Raw genomic sequence first — 17,343 nt, 5'->3', positions numbered from 1 at the left:
GTGCTTCTCGTGGGCAGCTCCTCAGAGCACTGACTCTTTCTTCTTCACAAAGCAGCCAACTGACCCCAGTTCCCTTCTCACCCAGCCACCCCACTCTTTTCTAGCACTCTTCTTCTCATTGCTCACAACTGTGGCCTGTTTAAATCACTTCCTAATCTTTGATAATTGGCCCAGCTGCAACTCCTTAGGGGTGAGATTACTTTCTACACTATCTTTATTTTCTTATATTCTATCCCCCTACAAGAGAGCTCTGCTATCCAGATGTGTGAGCCTGCAGAAACACCCACCCAGCACTCAGGGACATTTCCAGGAGGCTCCTCCTGGCCTCAGCTCCCCCAGAGTGATGCTAGGGCATGCTGCCAGACCTGCACTGTGCATTTGCTACTGCACATGAGCCTGGGTTTGGAATCACTGGGAGATGCCCAAAGGGCTTCACCTTCTTCTCAGAACAAGGTGCTGATGACACAGAGAGCTGCAAACAGCCCTCCTCACCTCCACCCTGTGTTTGAGATCAGAGCTTTGTAATAAAATTCCCAGCATGTGCCACTGAACACTGGCAGAGATTCCTCCCTCCTGCCTTGCCATGAGGCTCTGACAGTACAGAAGATGCCACTTCACCTTTCTTTAAATGCACCTACACCTACATGCTCAGCTTCCCCTGCCCTGACGTTTCTCAGTAAAGGTTTTCAGTGTTTCTCAGCAGTATCTGTATTTGGGAACAGATCAACACTAATAACAAATTCTACTGGATGCCTAATTGGTGTGACTTGTTTGTTAACCCCTGGAGTCCAGATTTGGGTCCAGGAAAGAAAAGAAAGTGGTCTAGGTCAGGAGCTTGTAGTGCACCACTGGGTTTGGTATTTGCCTTCTCTGAGCACACTGGGATCATGCTCACCCCACCCAGGAATTTTACCCCATGTTTTGTTAATAGCAGAGATCTCAGATTTTAGCAGTGCCCTTTATATCCACTCTCATTTTGTGACCCATTAATCTTAGGGACTTTCTATTGCAGGAAAAGCTGGCAGGACTGATAGGAGGTAAATACACTGGCCCCTACTGGGAGTTCTACCCTCACATCAGAGTTTGCTTCTCCTCAGAGCTCTGCAAAACTTCTCCAGCTTTGCCTCTCCCAGCCCTTCCCCTTTTGAGGGCTCCTGTCTGAGCCCTGCACTGCAGGTGCAGCTCAGTCTGTGGTGAGCCAGAGCAGCCCAACCCAGACAGCACAGGGTAACCAGGCATGTACAAGGGAAGCTGAAAATGACCCCTACATCAAGACTTCTCCCATGGGAAATTCAAAAGAAAAGTCATTGTTTGCTAGCTGATTGTATCAACATGATATTGAAAATGCTCCTGTATCTAAATATGAATCTAAAACCTGTTATGAGGAGTTAAAGGTACTCCCAAGGCCTGGGGTTTGAAATGTTTGAGGGAATAAAGTCCTTCAAACTTTATTTCCGCCCCTGACTGTGGCAACCAGACCCAGGAGGGCATGTCCTGAGCTCAACCCTTCCTAGCAGTGCCTGGGAAAATGGGAGTAAATTGAAGGCAGAAGAAATATTTACAGCAAAAATCAAGATAAAGCCTCCTTCATCAGACCTGACAGCCCTTTCCAACCCACACAGGCTGATCCAGCTGACCTTTATTTACTTCCAGAGTCTCCCGGCCACCCTGTCAGCCTGGCCCAGTATCACACTGGACAGGCTCTCACATCTGACCTTCGCTGTGCTGTCCTCTCCAGTCACTGCCTCCATCTATGCCCCATTTCCCCCAGTTCCAACAGGTTTAGTCCTTTCAGGTGAGGAGGGATTGCACACCCAACCCCTACTGTCCTTCCAGGAGCAGAAACTAATTGACCTGTTCTAGTGCCAAAGACCCAGAAGGTTACCCTGACCTTGAAACAGCAGTTTTGCAGCGAGGATGTACTGGGATCTGATGAGGGACATAAAAGCCCCAACAAAAGACACAGGAAAGAGTTGAAAGAGTCAAACCAGAAGTGAAAATAAAAATGGTATATAACAAAAATGACATCACCTTTCCTACTTAAACCTCTTGAATCTCGAGGAGGATCAAAGGAACCTTGATCCTTTGTGGCAAAAAAAAAAAAAAAAAAAAAAGAAAAAATCTTGCTATAAAGCTAAAACCACTAAAACTGAGGCAGCATCTCCCCTCGGTGCTCCAGCCACCACTGCAGAGCCCCAGGCCCCTGAGGGAGCAGGAACTCGTCACCACTGCACAGCCACTCCCCAAACGGATGCCCTGCCCAGGAAGGGATCTCAGGTCTGGCTGAAACGTTTTTTTTTTAAACAAACAGGAACCTTACATATTTTTTAGAACCTCCTGTAAAACAGGATACGCCACGGTTAGTGAAATAAACATTTGAAATCTGCAAAATAGGTAAATATGGTTAATGCAAAAGGAAAGTGTATTCACAGTCTCCCAAAGCACCGATATAAAAAAGCTTTAAGGTCCTGAAAAATGGAGGTAAATGAGGAATCACTTGAATATTCAAAATCAAGTGAGGAAGAAGTACAGCTTGAGCTGTGTTTTTTTAGGGTATGTTTTATTTGAATGGAAATATGATTATGTACCTGGACAGGTTCTGGTAAGACGTGTGTTGCAGGTACACTGGTAACAAAGTGATTCTGCTTTTCCAATAAGTAAGACCAAGTGAATCAGTACACACACACAGAACACGGCTACTAGAGCCCACAGTGCAGCCAGGGAGAGGAGAAGCAAAGGCCCAGCCTGCAGGACACACTCAGCTGTCACTGGAAGCCACCATGTCCCTCAGGCCTTGGGAGGGGACTCTTTGGGCACTGCCTGTGTTAGCCCCTGGTCTGCCAAGGAAAAAGAAAAAAAACCAAAATACTTGCTGACCCACATTTCTTATGCTGAATCATGAGGTTAAACACTCGTGTTCCTTCTACTGAGGGGATCAGATTATGCCCAGAATGTGCAGAGCCCTGAGCATTACCCAGCCCAGACAGGGGCACTTTTCTCTGCTTGAGAGCATTTCTTGCAGGGCTGAGCATTATGCTGACAGCATCAGATCCTTTCTTGGTTTCACTGCTTATCCAAGCTGACACTACAAGTGACTGGAGCTTGTGATAAAACCTCATTCAACCCCAGAACAGCTTCATCTGATCCCTACTTTGCTGTCTTTCCTCACTTGCTGAGGTGACCCTGCCCCACCAAGGCCAGGCCTGTCCTTTGCACAGCTGTGTATAAAGGCTGTGGCCACACAAACATCTCCAATTTCATTCTCTGCTTTTGGCCTTTAAACTTTCCTCCCACAGATCAGATATTCTTTTTTCTCCCACAGGTTTGTGATCCCTAGTTATTTTTGGTGCCTAACAAACATGAGATCATTAGCTCGTTGCCCCCAGGGCACAGGAAAAGCAAGAGGACAAAGGTCTGCAGCCTGAACAGAGCTGAGAGTGAACAGAGTCCCCTGGGCAGTGTTTGCCACCAAAAGCTGCTGCTGGGACAGACACAGACCCGCTCCAGCCCTGCTGTCACCACGTGTGATGCTTGGAAGGAGAAACAAAACACATCCAGACTTGTGGAGGCAGGCAGAAAGGACAATCTGATGGCACCTGAGAGGGTGACAAGGTGGCAGTGGAGGCAGAGCCCTGCCCAGAGCTGGGGAAGATCCTCCAGCAGGAAGCAAGGCTCCAGCACTGGGCAGGAAATGAACTGGAAAAGATCAGAGAGAGTAAACAGAGTTCTTGGAACAGACTCAGCCTACAACAGACATTCTGTAAACAATGTAAGTTACCTGGAAAATTTGGTAAAGGAAGTTAAACATGGACTTTTTTGATGTTGCATATTGATTAAATAATTTTACATCTGTATTTTTTACTTTCACCCTCCATATATATTAAATGTTGATCTAAAGGAATGTGGAGGTTTCCACTGCTATTTGAGGTATTGGAGTGCACTTTCAATTCAAAATAATGAATATCTACAGAGCCAGAAATCTTAAGACACTTCAACAACTTCAAATTCAAGCTAAAAATAGGAAATGCTTCCCTGATGTTAGAGTCAGAGAGAGACACAATAGAGTGAGTTTTAGATTATCCAGCACCTCCCATTTCCCAGCTCAGAGCCAGTCTGGTATGGTGGAGCATTTTATCTTGCACTATTTTTAGGGAACTGGGAGGTTATTAGGAAATTACCTAAATAAGGAATGTTCTAGTTCTTCCTCCCCACAGCTGCTATTCATATTCCAGGACTCTAGTTAAACCTCTTGAGACAAAGCCAAAGTCATGTGGAAACGTTTTGGAACAAGAGTTTCAGTGAATTCTGACCTTGCTGGTCACCAAGCCTGCCATGGGTGACACCACGGAGCACCTGCATGGGCTCTGTTACCTCCTGGGCTTCTTGAAGTTCATTTAACACCTTGACATTTGCCTCAAGAAACCTGAGGTGTTTTTAACAGCAAGATACAACAGAGTAATGAACCGCTGTGAGTTACTAATCCCAAATGCCCTCCCATGCACTCCCTGTGCAAGCCAAGGCCCCAGCAGCCAGCACAAAGCCAGCAGTGGCCTCAGGGAGCTGCAGGGCTGCCTGTCCCCACCAGCCACACCAGGGACTGGGACACACAAGTGTAAAGAGGCTCAGACTGAAGAATCCCAGCAGTTAATATCCAAAGTCCCTGCTCCAGGATCCCCTGGTCCTTGACCTGCTGCAGAGAAACTTCCCAGGAGCTGCTGTTCTCTCCCCGTTCAGTGGGTGCACATCCTGGTGCCCAGCTCTCCACTGGCCATGGTGTCTGAATCCCCATTCAGGGATAGTTATGGCTCCAAATCTACCTCCAGCAGCCAATTCAAGCCCAGGCAGCACAGACACCCTGTGAGGAAGGAACAGGAGAGAGCTTTGCAGGGATGCCTCTGTGGGCTCAGTCACAGACAAAGATACCTGTTCCTGCACAGAGCCAGCCTGGATCCTGCCACAATCCCACCCAACACAGTTTGGATCATGGAGGGGCAGATTCTGGGGAGGCTTCACTGCAATAATGACCACAGCAACCTGACTCTGCTGCATGCACCACTGCAAAGGGAGTTTTCTGAGCCAGCTGGGGGGGTGGAAAACCCTTAGGAAAAAGATTATCCATGGTCTATTCATTTCCAAACCCCTCTTGAGAAAGATCTGGAATTCTGCTGCCTCTCCTTCCTGCCCCAGATAATTTACCTGTTTCAGACACTTCACCCTGCAGCAAACATCAGAAGGGGAGTCCATCAGGAAGGATGTGTGCTGTCCAAAGCATGGAAGTCATCCAGGATTTTGAAGGCAATCAGAAAGCTGAGATTTGGCTTCCCAGCACCCCCAGAGCAGTTGGCTGCAGTCAGCAAAAACTGTTTTGCTGGTAGTTCACAGAAAAGCTAGAGAGGCCAGAGAAGTTTGTTCTCTCAGCTCAGATTTAGCCCCTAGATCATTTAGAATTACCAGGTAATTTTAATTTCCAACCCATATTGTTCCATTCCAGCAGAGGAACAGCACCACAGAGAAGCCAGGAGATGTGGCATTAATGCTTTGCACCAAACAGTGATCTGGCAAGAAATCAGAGGAAAGGAAGGACCATGAAAAGATGATCTCTCCTTGGACGCAATAGCTCAGAGCCAGCTCCTCAGTGCAGCAGGGACAGAGCTGGGCTCTCCCTGCAGGAAGATGCAGCTGACAGAACATCTCCAGCACAGCCAGCAGCTGGAATGCACCAGCAGAAAGGGACCATCCCCACCTGGGAGCCCAGCCAGAGCCCTCAGGTGTTCAGCCCTGCTGAGTTACAGATACTGGAGGCAAACCTGAGATCACACCACGATGGAGAAGTGAAGCACAGCAAGCTCAGGATGTCCCTGGGGTGCTGTGTGCCAGTGTCCCTGGGGGAAGCACAGCACCCGTTCTCCAGAGCTATCCCTGCCCACGGGTCAGGAACCCAGCCTGAAGGACAGCCTGAAGGCCTCTCTGCAATGCAGCATTTTCCCCTTCAGAGCCAAGTGCTGGCAAACTGCAGAAAACCCACAAGCACTGAATGTTTTTTTCTTTTCATTAAATATGCTGCTTTTGCAAAACAAAATCTTTTAAAACACCAAGAGTGTGGTCATTCATCCATCACTCCTCTCTGGTGAGCCACCTCCTTGCCTTGCCCTTGCAGGTACACAGGCTTCAGGCCAAATCCCAGATAAATGCAAAATTCTGGAGCACAAACCATCTCCATCATGTGCCCACTCCCAAATGCTCTGGAAGCAGAAGAGCGGGTGCAGTGCTCTAACGCAGAACACTTGATCTGCTCCCCCAGGCTCCCCATGTCCCCCATCCCACAGCAGCCCAGTGGGAAGGGAAGCTGATGTGAACCTGTGTGCAAGGCAGCCCCTGAAACATCAACAGCCAGCACTGCAGGGAGTCCTGTCTGCCCTCTGGGAACATCCCACAGCTACAGGTGGGACAGCAAGAGAGGGAGAGGGACACCACCAGAGACACCGTGTGTGCTGACAGCCACAGCAGGGAGTGTCTGGGAGAGCTGGCCTACTCCTGGGAGGGAACAGGAGCCAAGGAGGTGGCACACAGGAGGGTAAAGCTCTCACTGGTGCTGTAACACCACCATCAGTTTGGTGACAGCGGATCATCTGACAGGCTGGTGGAAATGGAAGCACTGACAGTACATGTTGCTATTAAAAATGTAATTATGGGCTTTTTAAAAATTTCACTCCAGGCAAATGAATTTGCCTTTGCTTCCTGCTTTCCAGAGATGTTATCTGAATTACTATCTCAGCAACTCCTCTGCCTCCATGCTAGCCAGCTAGGGGTTTATATTCACTACAGCAAGCACACTTTGTGTTTGTTCTAGAGAGGGGTGAAGTATGAATCTGAGAAAAACAAAACCTCATCACACCAAAGAGCCATGACATTTCCCTAGCACAACTGTTTATACCAAGTTGAGAGCTGTCTGCAGCAAGCACAAGGATGCAGGACTCACTTGTACCCAATCAGTTAAAAAAGAGAAGTGGCTCCACACAAGTGTTATCAAACACCAAAACAAATCATCTCTGCAGCCTTCAGAGCCACTCACTGAATCAAAGCCAGGCAGACAAAAAGCCCCTTCCAAAGCCTGTGCTGCCATGCAGCCAGACCCTGACAGAACCGGGCAGGGAGCAGCTGCTGAGGTTCAGCACAGGCCAGGGCAGGTCCTGCAGCTGGGGAGGGACAACCCCAAGCCCCAGCACAGGCTGGGCGGACCCACTGGATGGCAGCTCTGCAGAGAGGGACCTGGGGGTGCTGGTGAGTGGCAAGCTGACCATGATGTGCCCTGGGGGCCAGGAGGGCCAGGGGGAGCCTGGGGGAGCGTGGCCAGCAGGGCAGGGCTGTGTCCCCTGCCCTCTGCCACCCCACTGACACAGCTTTCCCTCCCTCAGCCCCACTGAGGCACAGCTCAGGGCTGTGTCCCCTGCCCTCTGCTCAGCCCCACTGAGGCACAGCTCAGGGCTGTGTCCCCTGCCCTCTGCTCAGCCCCACTGAGGCACAGCTCAGGGCTGTGTCCAGCTCTGGGCCCCTCAGGAGAATGACAAGGAGCCACCAGAGAGGGCCCAGCAGAGGCCATAGAGATGGTGAGGGGTCTGCAGCATCCCCTGAGAGGAGAGACTGCAGGAGCTGGGCCAGTTCAGTTTGGAGGAGACAGGACTGAGAGGGGATCTCATTAGATGGAATTATCTCAAAGGCAGTTGCCAGAGTCTTTCCAGTGGTGCCCAGCAACAGGACAAGGAGCAATGGCCATAAACTAAACACCACAAGTTCCACCTCATCATGAGGAAGAAATTCTTTATGTCGAAGGTGACTGGATCTGCCCAGGGAGAGGCTGAACTCTCCCTGTCTGGGGACATTCCAAACCCACCTGGATGCATTCCTGGGTAACCTGCTCTAGCTGACCCTGCCTTGCCAGGGCCATTGGATTAGATATTCTCCACAGCTTCCTTCCAACCCTAACAATTCTGTGATCCCGTGTTTCTACCCATATCTCACAAGTCCAACTCAATAAAGCAGCTTTGGTGCAACTTCCACTCATAAAACATGTCCACATTCCTGAACAGATACACAGAAAATTTTGCAGACATCAAGTGAAGCTTTTGAATGCCACATACATTTGACTTTATTTCTGGGCTAATGCTCACTTATAAAAAGGAAACTTGCCAACCCATGTGTTGTATTATCTTACAAAAAATAAAGAAACTTACAGGAAACAGACATCCCATCCTATGGAAGACATTTTCACTAAAGTATAACCTCAGAGCTCCTCAAAGCTTAGAGAAGAAAATAATTTAATTCCTCAAATTAAAAGTTTATGTTGAAAATCATGATAATCAGCATGTCAGGCAGCTGGTGCCTATGCTTAAAACATTCACTAATCATCACAGCTTAGTAATGAGCACAGAGAAACAGTCTATCTTGGTGAATCCAAACTGGCATAACCATTTTATCCAAGCTCCTGAAATCCCAGCTTTTGGGAGGAATTTGGGAGAAACAATCCACTTTCATTTCATGAGAAGATGCCTGTATCACACTGAGACAGTGTACAGGCTAACACCTCTCTCACATTCAGATTTAACTGAATAAATAGATGGAAAAGAATCACTTGATAAACATGAGGAGGATCTGAAAACTCTGTGCAAACCAGAGTCACTGGAGTCCCCTGAGCCACAGGCCTGATTACAGAATGCTGCCACAAAAAGCAATTCCAGTTAATAAAGAGCAATCTGTCAAATTCACTGTGAATAAACTGAAATGAAAGGCATTACTAATTTGTCCTTCCAGTGTTGCCTTGCATCAGAACTGAGACAGTGACACCATCACCCTCCAGCACTAAAAGCTGTTTCCAGCAACTCAAATATACTCTGAGTAATTAAAGAACACAATGTGCTGAAACCTTCAGCACTTCAATAATAGCACTTTTCACTAACAGGTTGAGGCAGAAACATCAGCTATTTTTGAACTGAAGCTCTGAGACAGTACCTACATGTGAAACATTGCAAACAGTGGCCCATTCCTGCTATAATAGAAAATGCTGTTGACTTCAAGAGAGCAGAATTGACCTAGAGAAGCTGTAAAACCACAAACACTTCAGTCCTACAAAATCTATATGAACTAAGATGTTTCTGAAAGAGCAAGGAGAAGAGCCTTTGAACACACAGTTTCTGCCAGAAGAAGGGCATGGTTTGCCTGCTGTGAGATGGGAGGAGAAGCGGAGGTCCATGGTGAAAGCCAAGGCAGGTAAACCCCACAAAGGGCTCAGAGCCTGTTTGGGGCAGGAGGAGATCACCAGGGAGGGAGAGGACCCTCAGCACTGGAACTGCCAACCATGGTGGGGCAAAGCCTCTGCCAGAAAGGCACAGATGCCACAGGAGTGGATGGGGCACAGGACGTGCCCTGCAGCCTCGTCCTGCAGGGACACCACAGCATGTGGAGCCTGTTCCTGGTGTGAAATGGACTGAAATGACACAGCTGAGAACAGAGAGAGCCAGGCTGGTCCCATGGCTGGGCTGTGTCTGAGGGCCCAGAGCCTCCCACCCTGCCACAGAGCAGCTGTGCCCCTCTCAGCCCTGCCCTGCTCCAGCCTCCCCACACAAGGGTGGTGCAAGGCTGGAGGAGCAGAGAACCTCCTGTGCCAGCCAAACAAACACTGAAAACACCTCCACAAGTGAGGCTGGCCATAAACTTTTACAACCTTTTGGCTCATTTAGTGGTGCTTTAGGAGGGAGGGAGTGGGTGGCAGGCAGGGGAGGGGGGCACAGCTCTCTGGTTACTCCAGTGCAGTTTATTGATGGCTCCCAGTCAGAGCAGTGTGAGAGCAGATGGGATCAATACACCAACAGCACGGCCCACCAGAGGGGACTCCTGTCACAGGGGCCAAGCACAGAGCACCAAAAATCACAGCAAACAAAGTTATTTTTGTAATGTCACTTGGGACCTCAGCATAGGAGACATATGGGAGTCTTAAACAGGGAAACAGAAAAAAACATCTCTGGAGTTGCTACTGAGTGGAGGGGAATTGAGGGCAGGAACACCTTGTGCACCCACAATCAAGTCCAAGACAGAAAGATGTGTTGGGCAGTAGGATAGGAACCTGAAAGAGCAGTTCACATTTTGTACAAACAAAACAGCAACCCCAATCAAAAAGTCATCCCCGGGGTTTTAAAAGGAATAATTTCACATAACTGAAGAAAATTTTACTGAACGAGTTGGAAGAGAAAATGTACAAGGAAAAAAAAAACAGGACTGAAAATAGACAGTTCTTTAAAAGGAATTCATTAGAAGGCTGAAAATTCATGTTTCTGCAAGAAGGCTGTTGTAACTAAACCCCTGCTGATCAGTAACTGTATAGGTCAGACTAGATGTTCACAGTTAAATTTTTTAAATTGTGACATAGGAAATGCTATTTTTAAGTTATTCAGGAAATGAGGAGAAATAGTGCATTTGCATTAGACAAAAGAGAAAGGAGATTTTTCATGTCACTTCCTTGGGTTGAACACAAGTCAGATCACTGAGCCTATCTGCACCCATGAGCCCTCCAAGGCTTGGAGCTGTCAATGCCCATGGCACAGCAACATTCCAGAAACCTGGAGGAAAGCCAAGTGCTCCTTCTCCAAGGACACGTGCTGCACACACAGCCAGGAAAGACAGCTGGGGCAGTGGGAGTGGGTTTGGTGAGGCTTTTGTTGACTTACCACTGGATAACCACTCTGAACAACAAATAAGGATTATACAGCGTCAATACTGTGAGCAATAGGTAAAATAAAACTGGTGGCAGATCTAGAAGAGGTTACAAGAGAATAAACATCAGTCTTAACACACACACCCTCAGAGACCAACAGCCCCAGCACTGGTCAACATCCCAGCCTAGGAACAAACATTAAAATTGCCCATTAAACCTTGCAGATTAGCCAGGCCATAAACACCAAGGGCAGTGTGTGGGGTGTGCTGGGGAGTGCTGGGCAGGCAGGGCTGTCCCAGGGGATGTGCTGGGCATTCCTGGGCAGGCAGGGCTGTCCCAGGGGATGTGCTGGGCAGGCAGGGCTGTCCCAGGGGATGTGCTGGGCATTCCTGGGCAGGCAGGGCTGTCCCAGGGGGTGTGCTGGGCATTCCTGGGCAGGCAGGGCTGTCCCAGGGGGTGTGCTGGGCAGGCAGGGCTGTCCCAGGGGGTGTGCTGGGCATTCCTGGGCAGGCAGGGCTGTCCCAGGGGATGTGCTGGGCAGGCAGGGCTGTCCCAGGGGATGTGCTGGGCATTCCTGGGCAGGCAGGGCTGTCCCAGGGGTGTGTTGGGCATTCCTGGGCAGGCAGGGCTGTCCCAGGGGGTGTGCTGGGCAGGCAGGGCTGTCCCAGGGGATGTGCTGGGCATTCCTGGGCAGGCAGGGCTGTCCCAGGGGATGTGCTGGGCAGGCAGGGCTGTCCCAGGGGATGTGCTGGGCAGGCAGGGCTGTCCCAGGGGATGTGCTGCCCTGCAGCCAAGCCAGGAGCCTCACATCCAGGAATCAGGAATTCAGCCACGGCTGGGAATGCCAGGCTGGGTCTGCACCAAACTTTGACACTGCAGAGGATGCTGAGGTCACAGCAGGTAAGCAACTCTGCAAAGGCTGGGGATAAAGGGCTAATGCGATTATGGGATGTACAGAAAGAGAAACAGAGCAGAACTGGAGGAGATTTTATCTCCTTACACTGTAAGTGTGCGTGCAGTGTATAGTCTTAACATTATGCTTAAATTCTTCAGTCTCTTTTCTAAGCATGCTGCAAAGACTGGCTTAGACTGGAGAAAAATTCTCAGCAAGGGACTTAAAAAGCTTTATCTGCTTAGTTTATCAAAAGGTAAATTCAGAGGGGGTGGTTCTCAGTGTGTTCAGAACAAAAAGGGTTCAAGCACTAATGAACTCTTTAACAGAGAAAGCTTCAACTATAAATTGCTCACAACCTAAGCTAGATAAATTCAAGGAAGTAATAAAGTGTGACTTTTCTCAACAGTAAAGGCAATTAACCTTTAGTTTAATAATGGTACAAGCAGTGCAAAGTAAAAGTAGTGAATTTTCAGTGTTATAAATCTTTACATTAAAACTAGACACTGCATGAAATATTTGCTTCAGGTGAATGCAAGTTCCTGGGTCTGAGCAAAACTCATAGCTTATTCTAAGAGATTTAAGGATCATCTTCTAGTTTTTAACTCAACCGATTTATAATAATAACAGGAAAAGAACTGCATAATCTATTTCTGCCAGTAACATCTGCATAACCCCTCTTTGCTGGAGTAAGGATGACAGATTATAAACCAGATTGTGTCTGAAATGTCGAGAGCAGTTGGTAATGAAGGCAAAGTCCCCCTTGGGCACATATTTTATTTGCAGGGAACCCCTGACAAGGAGGAGAGAGAAATGATGCATCTGACTCAACCTTATCAGAAGGCTAAATAATTACTTTATTATACTAAATTGTTCTATACTATATTACATTGTATCTAAACTGAATCTGCCAAGCACTCAACTCTGCACACACTGCACAGAATCTCGTGACTGTCAGTGACTGTCCTGACACACACACACCTGGCCCTGACAGGCCAAGGAAACAAACACCATCACTCTGGGTAAACAATCTCCATATTGCATTCTACTTTGGCACAAACACAGGCACAGCAAATGAGGTAAGAATATTCTTGGGAAGAGTTGTGCCTTGCTTTTCTCTGTGCAGAGGAGCGTGGGGCTAGAGGCACAGAGCCAGAACTCACTCTGAGATGTGCACGAAGATGTCGGGCCCTCCGTCCGCAGGGGTGATGAAGCCGTGGCCCTTGGAGCGGCAGAAGCACTTGCAGACCCCTTTGTAGATGGGCCCCTCCGAGGCTCTCACCGTGCTGCAGGAGGAAGCACAAAGAGCAGCTCAGGGCTGGGCACGCTCCCACTGTCACCAGGGCACACTGAGCAGAAGGCACAGTGGCCAAGCCCTCCCTCCCTGTGAGCTCTGCAGCAGCACTCGGCTCTCACTGCCACACACTGCACTGCCCGGGGCCTTTGGAAGGGACACTCAGATGAAGATGATGTTTGCTAGCACTATAATGCATCAGTTGCCATCTTGAATTCAACTGCTTCATCACGGGGCCAAGTTTTGCTCCAGACACCATGCCAAATGTAAGAATCTTCCACTTCCAGACCCATCCTGCCTTTGCTTCCTGCTTTCCAGAGATGTTATCTGAATTACTATCTCAGCAACTCCTTTGCCTCCATGCTAGCCAGCTAGCAATATTCACTATTCACTGTATATTCACTACAGCAAGCACACTTTGTGTTTGTTCTAGAGAGGGGTGAAGTATGAATCTGAGAAAAACAAAACCTCATCACACCAAAGAGCCATGACATTTCCCTAGCACAACTATTTATACCAAGTTGAGAACTGTCTGCAGCAAGCACAAGGAAGCAGGACCTACTTGTACCCAATCAGTTAAAAAAGAGAAGTGGCTCCACACAAGTGTTATCAAACACCAAAACAAATCATCTCTGCTAAATGTAAGAATCTTCTACCTTTGATGAGTTTGGGAGTACCAGTGTCCACCTAAGTGCTGTGCTTTCAGAGATTTCACAGAAAGTGTGAAGCCCAGCTGTAGTGTATAACAGCCAGACTCATGCCTGAGCTCCTCCTCCACTGCCATGGGATCAGTATTTTAAATGAGACACATTTGCAGAACCTGCAATCTGCAATAATGCCATCAAAAAAAATGACTTGTCCTGAAAACTGTGTGGTTAAATCCTTTTCTGCATTAAATACACTGAGTGCAAATTCCAGGGATCCAAACTCACTCAAACACTTCCATTAATGAAAACCAACTGGTTTAGACATATTATGGGGTTTACTGTGAGCACTGCTAGGTCAGAACCTTCTTCATGCCAGGAGTATCCAGTAGGTTCCATGTTAGAAGAGGATTTTGGTGCAATTCTTCAAACACAATGACAGCACAGCCATTTGGTTACATGCATCATGGCAACTTGGACACCACTCTCTCAAATGTTCAAATTTTACTGAAGTCTAAACGAAATTGCTTTTAAAAAATGGTAACAGCTTTGTTCCTTAAATCAAACTAACAATAAAGAAATGTAGTTGAAAGTGCTAAAGAAAGAAGTCTCCATTAAATCACTTCATTTCCAGCTCTATAAAGCTGTCAACACACCTGACCTCACAAGTGCTTGTTACACAGAAAAGCACTCACTGTCCTAAACAAGCTATTAAAGTTCAATTGCATCTTTCAAAGAGATAAGGCACTGTGGGGGATGAGGCCCCCCACTCCCAGTGAACCAAAATTAAATAATCCCACTGAATAATAAGCCACTGCCTGTCACATTCATTTCTTTATACAACTGCTCACCTAGAGCTCTTGTTTAAAGAGGACACACACACAAAAAATTCAGAGCTATTTTGGTTTTCAGGGCAAACAAATACAGCAAGATTCCTACACTAATTAATGATTAAAGAACTGTGGAAGCCAAGTAACAAATTCTTTCTTTTTGTAAGAACCAAACTAAGATTAACAGCTGAGAAGATTTACAAAGAGTTCATTATTAACACAGCACTGAAGCAAGCTAGCTTGGACTTGCTTTTCAAGGGCAACCCCAATTATTAAGTCAATTATGTTCCTTTTAGCAATCTACTTCCATCAGGAAGCTCAGGGCATTTGAAAGCTTTTGGAACTGATAAAATATAAACTTTTCTTCTGCTTCTCTTGGTTTTTTTTGCCTCATTTTGAATTCAGAAGTAATAATATGAAGCATCAGTGTGACTTATTATTTAAATCCTCATGGATAACTCTGGAAGAAAAGAGCTGGGTAACACCGCAAGGAGCAAAAGGGGAAAAGCACACAAAGCAGAGTGAGTGGCCCAAAACAGGCTGACTGTGGGGCTGAGATCTTACTGCCACAGCTTTCATTCAGCACTGCCAGACCTTCCTCACACAGAAATAAAAGGCTGTGGCAGAAGGTTCACATTGTACCCAGATTCAAAGGCTCTGAGATGAACAAAGGAGCCCACATTGCCTTCTTCAGGTCAGCTCCTCACTGGGAGGCCCCTGACAGGCACTGGGAATTCTTTGCAATGGCCAAACCTGGCCACACCATCTGCTGCTGCTGCACTGGGGAGGGGTTCCCTCTGGACAGGGCTCACAGGAATCTGCACAGCACCACAGGGCCCCAGGAAAGCTCAGGGAAAGCCAGCTCTGCTGAAAGATCACTACAAAAAGCAACAAATACTACCTCGTTTCATGGAAAACCTCATACAAAAAGCCTTAGAGAAAGAGATCAGGGGTCACACCCTGATAACCCATATTCTTTAACAGGTCTATTCGAGCAATCTTCAGATGAAGGTATGAAAGCTGAATAAGAAAAGGAAACAAGGAAACACTTTCCTCTGAAAAGTGATGGAGCATCCCTAAAATGTAACCTTGATGACATTAGCACAGGTGTCAGGAGTAAAAAACCCAACAATTCCAGCGAGGTTTGGTCCAGTGCTTCAGGGGCAATTAGAAGGGAGACCATGCCAAAAAAAAATCTGGATCTGAGAAGGAAGCACCAACACAAACTGGTCCTGGAAGCCACAACCCAATGTCTGAAGTGAAGCAAAGCTTCAGACAACAAACTCTGTTTTGAGAGCTCTCGGTGTATTTTCCCCTCCCTGTAAAACTTTTGTCTGAAAGAGTCAAGTGACTTTGAACACTCTGTTCTAAAACAGAGCATTGAAAAACTAAAAATCATTTGGACTGAAAGCCCAAAGGCATTAGTACTTCTTGGAGAAGATCATCTCAAAGCATCTTCAGACACCAGGCCCCCTCCAGCCCCGTGCAGGGGCTGCTGGCCATGTCCTGTTACTGTTGAGTAAGAAATGATACAAATTTATTAGAAAGTTGGTTTGCAGAACAGTAGTTTTAATATGAAATTTCTCTCCTTTTATAGATAGGTTTGACATATTCTACTTGATAGATTAATTAATAAAAACATTTTTCTTCTTTTATAAATAGTTAAAAGAATATTGCAATTCTCTTCTTTTATAGATAGATATGAAAATTCTCTTCTTTTATAGATAGGTTTGACATTGCTTGGTTCTTTTATACATAGTTAAAAGATTATTGCAATTCTCTTTTATAGACAGATATGAAAATTCTCTTCTTTTATAGATAGGTTTGACATTGGCTGGTTCTTTTATAGATAGTTAAAAGAATATTGCAATTCTTTTATGGATAGCTACGAAAATTCTCTTATTTTGTAGATAGGTTTGACATTGATTGGTTAATTAATTAATACTTGATTGGTTAATTAATAAAAATATTTTCCTTACAAACAGTTTTTGAGAAGAGCAGAAAAACGGAGCAGGAAAACACTACTTGTAGGTTGTTTACACTAATAAGTTATTGTTTCTCTACAGCTCTCTAAGAAGTCCCACAAACCCACGGTGAGAAAAGGCATTTTTCGTGCTCTCTGAGCGGGCTGTGACACCCGCAGTGCCCGGCGGGGCAGTACTCACGCCGAGAAGGTCCTGGTGCGGCGGGTGGGCAGCGGGCTGGGGATCAGGTAGCCCCGCAGCGGGGACGGCGAGCGCTCCCGCGGCCGCCGGCTCTCGGGCAGGTGCAGCGAGCTGGGCGGCGCGGCAGAGCCGGGGCACGGCTGCGAGGAGGAGGAGGAGCTGGGCTCCGAAGACATTCCTGAGGCCTGAGCAGAGCCTGGAGAGAGGAAGAGATATGATTTAGCCCCAGACGGGAATTGTCATAAATGCCAAAGATATTTGTGATGCTGATTTTGTAAGAACGTGACTCACTTCCTGCAGACGTACACACGGACACAGCTCCACCGCCAGCTCTGCTCTGTATCAGTGAGTTGGTGTTTTGTAAAGTTTATTTCTTTTGAAATGTCACAGTTTTGTCAGCTGTAGTAGGAAGCTCCTCTGCAAACAGATTACTCCACAACCAGCGTGTTTGCTCACTCCTGCCTTACTCACAGGCTCCTGAGGCACAGCTGAGCCCCAGCTCCTGGTCTTGGTGTGCCCCACACACCTCCCACACTGATGGGCTTTGACCACAGGCAGCACAGAGGAGTTGCACACACCTGCACACAAACACACATCACAAGAAAGAAGCCCTTGAAGAAGAAATGCTGAGATAAAGCTGCACCTCCAGTGCTGCAGGTTGGTTTTGCTGTGTGATCACCATGATAACTTCGCTGCTGCTGCTGCTCACTTATTAACACAGCTCTGTCAGCTCATAACACCTCCAGCCTGACTGTGAGAAGAGAATCAGAGGAGTGCTCCTTAATTCCCCTCAGACTAAGCCAGCCAGACAGC

General features: G+C 47.3%; 1 protein-coding gene across 2 annotated transcripts in view; it reads right to left on the bottom strand.

Annotated features, from left to right (window-relative positions):
- Nucleotides 1-17,343, bottom strand: part of CARHSP1 (calcium regulated heat stable protein 1) — a 37,481-nt gene that overhangs the window by 3,193 nt on the left and 16,945 nt on the right. For both annotated transcript variants that reach the window (XM_030957954.1, XM_030957955.1), the window contains exons 2-3: nucleotides 16,531-16,726; nucleotides 12,761-12,883 (exon numbers count right to left, since the gene is read on the bottom strand). In XM_030957954.1, the coding sequence (XP_030813814.1) occupies nucleotides 12,761-12,883; nucleotides 16,531-16,706 (299 nt within the window). In that variant the 5' untranslated portion in view covers nucleotides 16,707-16,726. The remainder of the gene's footprint in view (nucleotides 1-12,760; nucleotides 12,884-16,530; nucleotides 16,727-17,343) is intronic.

This window comes from Camarhynchus parvulus, chromosome 14 (assembly GCF_901933205.1).
Source record: "Camarhynchus parvulus chromosome 14, STF_HiC, whole genome shotgun sequence".
Classification (NCBI taxonomy): Eukaryota; Metazoa; Chordata; class Aves; order Passeriformes; family Thraupidae; genus Camarhynchus; species Camarhynchus parvulus.
Note: the sequence above shows the minus strand (reverse complement) of the source record. Positions and strands in the feature narration are given on the sequence as shown.